The 7,991-nt window shown below is 43.1% G+C and overlaps 1 protein-coding gene, 1 long non-coding RNA gene and 2 pseudogenes across 2 annotated transcripts; 1 reads left to right on the forward strand and 3 right to left on the reverse strand.

Moving 5' to 3' along the window:
• LOC111979981 (coiled-coil domain-containing protein 80-like) overlaps positions 1–4,883 on the reverse strand; it is an 8,340-nt pseudogene extending 3,457 nt beyond the window's left edge.
• Positions 136–1,520, reverse strand: LOC139022685 (coiled-coil domain-containing protein 80-like). Its single transcript, XM_070433697.1, has 4 exons — positions 1,510–1,520; positions 957–1,380; positions 412–568; positions 136–329 (listed from the first exon to the last, which is right to left on the reverse strand). Exons 1-4 carry the CDS (start codon positions 1,518–1,520, stop codon positions 151–153), a joined length of 771 nt encoding a protein of 256 aa, XP_070289798.1. The 3' UTR covers positions 136–150.
• A 12-nt stretch (positions 4,884–4,895) lies between the features above and the next one.
• Positions 4,896–5,915, reverse strand: LOC112081322 (uncharacterized). Its single transcript, XR_002896465.2, has 3 exons — positions 5,724–5,915; positions 5,531–5,617; positions 4,896–5,258 (listed from the first exon to the last, which is right to left on the reverse strand). It is a non-coding gene; the product is annotated as an uncharacterized lncRNA (long non-coding RNA).
• Positions 5,916–7,268: 1,353 nt separating this feature from the next.
• Positions 7,269–7,991, forward strand: part of LOC111981096 (fas apoptotic inhibitory molecule 1-like) — a 2,037-nt pseudogene continuing 1,314 nt past the window's right edge.

Below are 7,991 nucleotides of genomic sequence, written 5' to 3' on the forward strand. Positions count from 1 at the left end.
TGCAGTAAAATGGAGTTATTGAAGCACTCAACCAATATGATGGATTTTCACTCAGACGTAGGACCGAAAGGTTAAACGCTCTTTCATCAAAATAACAAGGTCATCCAGGATGCACAATACTAAGTAGCAGTATACAATAACACATTGTAATTATACCGCAGTAAGCTTTATAGGGAAGCAAGGCCAACCAACCTTCACTTTCATATCAAAGTCGGTCAGCACCATATAGTAGTCGTCAAATATCAGTCCCAACTCATTCCTCAAGGCTCTGATGAGGGGCTGGTTTGTGAAGTCCTCTTCTTTCATGCCTTTCAGAGGCTGATCCTTTTCTGTAACCACAAACTTGTATTATACTCATCAGAGTAAAATAGAATTGAAAATTAGCAACAAAAAGTTCAAAACTTTACTTACCAGCCTGGTAATGGTCCATCTTCATGGTGCCATTGGTCAGAGAGCCAAAGATGGTGATAAGAGAGATTTTTCTGACGCCCAATTCACACACATGCTCCAGATACTCATCTCTCTGCTGTGTGTACATAGGATTCTCCTCGTCTGGAGTACTGATCACCTGGGAGGGAAAGAAAAGTGACTGTTGTATCATGTGTCTATTCTGTTCGGTTCTATTCTGTTCTATTCTATTCTGTTCTATTCTATTCTGTTCAGTTCTGTTCTATTCAGTTCTATTCTATTCTATTCTGTTCAGTTCTGTTCTATTTAGTTCTATTCTATTCTATTCTGTTCAGTTCTTTTCTATTCTATTCTATTCTGTTCAGTTCTGTTCTATTCAGTTCTATTCTATTCTATTCTGTTCAGTTCTGTTCTATTCAGTTCTATTCTATTCTATTCTGTTCGGTTCTATTCCATTCTATTTAGTTATATTTTGTTCTAGTGTACCAATATGCATGCTTCATATCAGATTTAATCAATACATTTATGTAATACAACAGAATACTCACAAGTAGACGTCGTCTCTTCTCAAAATGACCCAAAAAGGATACTAAGAGGTTTGGCTGTTTTGTGGAGGGCCTCTTGTTGTCTGCTTCTTTCTCCTGGTTAATAGCGGCCTTCTTCCCTGGTCTCCTGCCACGATAGAAGCCACCATCACTGTCTTTAGTAGCCTTCAACCTTTTCTTKTCTGCTTTACTCTTTTTGCCTGATTTATCAGCCTTTTTCTTCCTCTCTGCATTGACAGGCCGCTTGACCTTGCTCTTCTTGGGGGAAGCTGTTTCCACCTGTGCATCAGAGTCAACCTTAAGTTCACTGCCCAGCTCTTCTCCACCTTCAGTTGGTTTGTCGTTAGTGAGCTGAGTTGGAGAGGTAACAACTTGTCGGCCATGTTTGGTATCGTCGGTTGNGAGCAAATTAGGGTTAAATGCCTTGCTCAAGGGTACATCGACAGATTTTCACCTTGTCGGCTCAGGTATTCGAACCAGCAACCTTTCAGTTACTGGCCYAACACTTTAACCYCTACGCTACCTGTCACCCTAGTTGACCAAAATGTGGCCACACAATCTGAACATCTCCGCAAATGGGTGTGAAGCAGCCAAGACAAACACTTAAGGGCCCCAGTGAAATCATCAAGAAACGTCTAATGTACCGTATAGGCCTGAGACAACAGTGTGACATCACAACTCACCCAGATTGCAGGCCTGGCTAGTCAGGGCGTAGAGCTGCTGCTGATAGGCCCATTCCTCGTCGTCAGAGGAGGAGATCACAAACAGCCTGCGTCTCCAGCGGAACCTAGAGAAATATAAACACAGAACAAACAATGACATCAAATATATACAAAACAATTCCACAGGCCTTTGAGAAGAACAAAAAGGTTACAAATGCATTTCTTTATTTATTTGCATATATGTTCGACCAGGAGCACACAGGATGTCAGCGTCAGTTTTAGGCAAGTGTATTTGTCAGTTGTGTTGACTTGAAACTGCAGTCACACAGTCTTATATTGCAATTGCATAGTCCTAGATAATAACAAAGCCCCACTAGTACCGTGAGAGGAAGTTCTCCAGGGATTTGGATTTGTCTTCGTTCTTACACGTCACTCCTTGCCTCTTCTGCTGYTCCATCTCCYTGATGCGAGAAGAGAATGTGTCTATGTAGTCAAACACRGCCGTCATGGCGATGGGCACCTCATATTCTTGCTGTGAATGGGGACAGAAAACCATATCACCAATCTTTAGACMGAAAAAGTGTTTAGGATGATACTGTATCAATTCASTGCAGTAAAATGGAGTTATTGAAGCACTCAACCAATATGATGGATTTTCACTCAGACGTAGGACCGAAAGGTTAAACGCTCTTTCATCAAAATAACAAGGTCATCCAGGATGCACAATACTAAGTAGCAGTATACAATAACACATTGTAATTATACCGCAGTAAGCTTTATAGGGAAGCAAGGCCAACCAACCTTCACTTTCATATCAAAGTCGGTCAGCACCATATAGTAGTCGTCAAATATCAGTCCCAACTCATTCCTCAAGGCTCTGATGAGGGGCTGGTTTGTGAAGTCCTCTTCTTTCATGCCTTTCAGAGGCTGATCCTTCGTCAGCACCATATAGTAGTCGTCAAATATCAGTCCCAACTCATTCCTCAAGGCTCTGATGAGGGGCTGGTTTGTGAAGTCCTCTTCTTTCATGCCTTTCAGAGGCTGATCCTTTTCTGTAACCACAAACTTGTATTAACTCATCAGAGTAAAATAGAATTGAAAATTAGCAACAAAAAGTTCAAAACTTTACTTACCAGCCTGGTAATGGTCCATCTTCATGGTGCCATTGGTCAGAGAGCCAAAGATGGTGATAAGAGAGATTTTTCTGACGCCCAATTCACACACATGCTCAGATACTCATCTCTCTGCTGTGTGTACATAGGATTCTCCTCGTCTGGAGTACTGATCACCTGGGAGGGAAAGAAAAGTGACTGTTGTATCATGTGTCTATTCTGTTCGGTTCTATTCTGTTCTATTCTATTCTGTTCTATTCTATTCTGTTCAGTTCTGTTTCTATTCAGTTCTATTCTATTCTATTCTGTTCAGTTCTGTTCTATTTAGTTCTATTCTATTCTATTCTGTTCAGTTCTTTTCTATTCTATTCTATTCTGTTCAGTTTGTTCTATTCAGTTCTATTCTTCTATTCTGTTCGGTTCTATTCCATTCTATTTAGTTATATTCTGTTCTAGTGTACCAATATGCATGCTTCATATCAGATTTAATCAATACATTTATGTAATACAACAGAATACTCACAAGACGTCGTCTCTTCTCAAAATGACCCAAAAAGGATACTAAGAGGTTTGGCTGTTTTGTGGAGGGCCTCTTGTTGTCTGCTTCTTTCTCCTGGTTATAGCGGCCTTCTTCCCTGGTCTCCTGCCACGATAGAAGCCACCATCACTGTCTTTAGTAGCCTTCAACCTTTTCTTTTCTGCTTTACTCTTTTTGCCTGATTTATCAGCCTTTTTCTTCCTCTCTGCATTGACAGGCCGCTTGACCTTGCTCTTCTTGGGGGAAGCTGTTTCCACCTGTGCATCAGAGTCAACCTTAAGTTCACTGCCCAGCTCTTCTCCACCTTCAGTTGGTTTGTCGTTAGTGAGCTGAGTTGGAGAGGTAACAACTTGTCGGCCATGTTTGGTATCGTCGGTTGCGTCTTCTTCATATTGGTCTCTGTGGGATTCTGTAACGTCATCTATGCCATTTTTGTGGGTCTCTGAGAGGGTGTAGGAGGATTCGTCTGTGGTGGGGACCTCTAGGTCCCAGTGTGGTGTTGTCTGGGGGTCCAAGGGCTTCGGGACTGTGGGTTTTGTGGTGGTTGTGGTTCGTCGTGTTGTTGTAGTTTTTGGTTTTGTTGTGGTGGTTGTGGTTCGTCGTGTTCTTGTAGTTTTTGGTTTTATTGTGGTGGTTGGTTTTGTAGTGGTGGTGGTCGTGGTTGCTTTGGTTGTGGTTGTTGTTTTTGTTGTGGTGGTTGGTTTTGTAGTGGTGGTGGTTGTGGTGCTTTGGTTGTGGTTGTTGGTTTTGTTGTGGTGGTTACTTTTGTGGTGGTTGTAGTAGTTGGTTTTGTTGTGGTCGTGGTTGTTTTTCTGGTGGTGGTTGTGGTTGGCTTTGCTGTAGTTGTGGTTGCTTTTGTTGTTGGTGGTGGTTTTGTTGTGGTTGTAGTTGTTGTTGTTTTTGTTGTTGTTGGTTTAGTTGTGGTGGGCTTTGTTGTAATTGTGGTTGCCTTTGTGGTCATAGTTGGTTTTGTGGTTGGTCGGGTTGTGGTAACTGTCACAGCCTGTGGTCCTTGAGCTGGTCTCTGCACCCCTTTCCTCACTGGCACCCTCTCCACTGTAGAGTTCACTCTGACCTCTGACCCGTGGTCAATACCCCTGGCCTGAGACTCAACCACCTGGCCCTCAACACCGGCCGCCTTGCACCTCTGCACGAAGCCCCTCTGCCTGGCCTTCTCCAGCTTGCGCATGTGGGTCTGGTCCATCACCTCGTACATAGCCTCCAGCCTGACCGGTACGGGTACCTCTCCTCCACCTGGAGGGTCTTCTTCAGGAGAACCATGCCAAACTTCCCTCCTCCAGCTTCAGGAAGTTCATCAGCCTGGGGATGAGGACCGTATCCAGGGGCTCCTCCGTCACCTGTCCCTTGGCGTTGACACGCCGCACCTTCCCGCCTCGCTCTCCCTCCTGGTGGAACATCACGATCATCTGCATGTGCCGCTCCGCCATCTGGCAGTAGACGTCGACTTGAGGAGGGTCATCACCAGGCGATAGTAACCGTCTGAGTCATGTGGGGCGGAGATGACCAGGACCCGGTTCTTCCCTGCGAAGCTGCCCAGGACGTTGAGGGAGCCTGCGCTGCCGGGGACGGTGCGGGCTGGTGTGGACTGAGGCTGAACCGCCACCCTGTCACTGGTTTACTGCCAACCTGGTTTATGGGTTTCTTTGGTTGTTGGGGTATTCTTCTGCTTGGCATCATCCTTCTGCTTGGTGGTCCTTTTCCTCTTCTTGGAGGCTCAGCTTTCTCATCTCTCTGCATTCTGTCACGATGGCTCATCATAGGGGATACATTTATACCACCAGCGGAAGGAACAATACTGTCAGAGTTCAACACGTTTTGTGTTCTGTTAAACATCCCTCCCTGGAGAGATGTTCGTTGTAAGATTGTCCTTTTGAGGGGTCTCCTGTCAGAGGCCCCTGTGCTCCATACCAGCAACAGCCATAACACACAGAGATGCAGTGTCTGTTTCATTTTTGCAGTGTCAAAGAAAAACCTACAATGGGTATAAGAAGATCAGTGAGAGAGGCATTGCCTGTAGTCCTCTGTCTTTCTGACGTTGTGTCCAGTTTTCAGATGAAATAACTGATCAGTGATTATCCATAAAAACGCTTTGTTTGAGAAGAGAAAAATTGTTCAGCAGTAGGTTATGACGTAACTGTTCAGAAAGACAAATGCACAATCTGGGCTGCTTCAATACAGTAAACACAAACACTTGTCAATTGTGTGCTATAATCCTACTGAAAGTTTACGACATGCACCATTTACCATTCCATTCTGGTGACAAAAAATAACTCCCCGATGATAAGAAATATTATGGCAGTCGTCCAATGCCTCCTTTCTCAGTTTCTGCAGCTGAAATGACATACAGTTAATTTAATGTTAATGTAGACAGTGCAACCTCTGCTTACTAGGCGGCTACACGTAACGGTTCCATATATTCTGTCTATACAAAACTTACTCCATCGATTGTAACTTTAGAGGCCATTTTCCTCTTTTCAAACGTCTTCAGAAGGAGAGAGATTTGTGGAAGTCTCAATGCGTTGTCGGCAAGGAGGGATCTTCTGCCTTCCCCCTTCCAGCGCATCGAGTTACCCGAGGAAATACTATGTAACCACAGACTTCATAAGCGCTCTCTCCCCTCTGAGGACCAACCCAAGACCAAGAAAAACGATTTATGCCGCGTTCACGTGCACGTCGGAACGAGAAAACTCGGAAATGTCCGACTTGCTAATTGTTTATAGCTATACACGTGCCGAGTTCAACCAGTCAGAAAGTCGAACATTTCCGAGTTTCCTAGTACAGACTAGCACTTCAACGCAGCATAAGTAGCGGCTCTCACGGCAAGGTTCGACACCGCCCACCGTACACATGTACACAGAATACAGCACTATAGTTTATTACAACCATATCTTCTCATGAAATAACTTGGCTGCGTTTATTTATGTATTACCAATGCAGTCTATATCCATAAGATGCCATGGGTGTAATTTAAGTCTAAAATAATCAGATATGGTAGGCCCAACTATTTTATATTTTATAGCATAATGTCAATAAAAATACATGATGGGATTGGAATTGTATTCATATAGATTTTTACAAGCACACTTGATTATTGTTGTTTTAATAACCAGTAAACTAAAGTTTGGGGAAGTTAGGAAGTTTTATTGAGGGAAACTAGACAAGGTAGTGTTATGCCATCTACTGGCAGGCTTTGCCACAAAGTTTGCTCTTCTTAGTTTTTATTTTATTTGTTTTTGTTGTTGTAATTTTACCACCTTTTTCTTCACATTTCGTGATATCCAATTGTGATTTTGTCTCATCGCTGCAACTCCCCCAACGGGCTCAGGAGAGGCGAAGGTCGAGTCATGCGCGCTCTTCTGTGATCGTCTGAAACCTTGGTCAATATACCAAATAATGACCGCACTATCAATAATAATCGTAACAGTCAATAACAGTGCAATCATATATAAGCTCACTATTTGGCACGCTCCAATTCAACCAATGTGTTTATAGCTATTGATTGCAGATTTATAAACTACATTTAAGCTTCTAAACTGCTTACGGTGTAGGTCTTTTATATTACTAACGTTAATAATAATACATGGGATTTTTATATCGCTTTTCAAAGACCCAAAGATGCTTGAAAAAAGACGATAGAAAGATCCTTAATAAAGACGCTTTCTTTATACTGTATGTTTGATCACAAATGTGTGATTCATTTGTTGATTAGTTTGCTAATTGTGTGTGTGATTTATTTAACCTAGGCCTGTCTAAAGAAGGTATAGGCATCACCTAGGCCTGTCTCAAGAAGGTATAGTCATTCACTGTAGAAGTCTCACATACAAATTACCTCTGGCAGTAATTGGATTGAAAGAGGTCTTGCAGCAATAAGCCTCTTACAGTATTGCAGTTTGCACTTGTTGCTGAGCAGGCAGAGCAGATCCAGGACAGTTTGATGGACACACGGACTAACATTGCTTATTAACTGCCTATAGGATGAGATTTGAACTACAACCTTGGTTTGAAACGAGGATAGCGTCGATGGGACATATATAATCATTTCCAGTTAGGCCTACAGGCTTTATACCCCTGGAAGGTCAGTCAAGATGATGGCCGGAGATGTTTGTTGTATCTGGGAGGTGGCGTTAAGCGATGGGGTTTACAGGATTGAGTTTGAACACGGCACGGCGACAGGGAAGAGGGTTGTTTGGATCAATGGACAGGTACGTAGGCCCTGAAACGTATTCCTTTTTAAAATCTCTAATGTGTTATTGGGTAGTCAGAGCTATGTACAGAAGGCCTATGGCTGTCTGATTTGCTTTCTTCCTCAGGAGGTGCTCAGAAGAGATTGGATGTTCAAACTGGTTGGAAAGGAGACCTTCACAGTGGGAGGCATGAAAACAAAGCAACAGTAAACATTGAGGCTATCAGTGGCTTTACCTACGAGTACACCCTTGGAGATTGATGGCAAGAGTCTCCAGAAGTTCATAGATAACAGATCCAAAGTCACTAAGACGTGGGTGCTGCAAGTGGATGGTGTTGACTGCAGGATTGTCCTTGGTAAGGCTCAAAAACAAAAAGGATATTGTTTCCTATGAGCATTGAGCAGTATTTCAGTGTCAATACCAGCTACACTGTCTATTCTAAAAGTCTATAAAAACATAGTCAACTGTGTGTAAGGCAACATGCAGGTCAGCGCTGTTCTGAGGAGTATAATCTTATTTTA

This window comes from Salvelinus sp. IW2-2015, linkage group LG20, assembly GCF_002910315.2.
Source record: "Salvelinus sp. IW2-2015 linkage group LG20, ASM291031v2, whole genome shotgun sequence".
NCBI lineage: Eukaryota > Metazoa > Chordata > Actinopteri > Salmoniformes > Salmonidae > Salvelinus > Salvelinus sp. IW2-2015.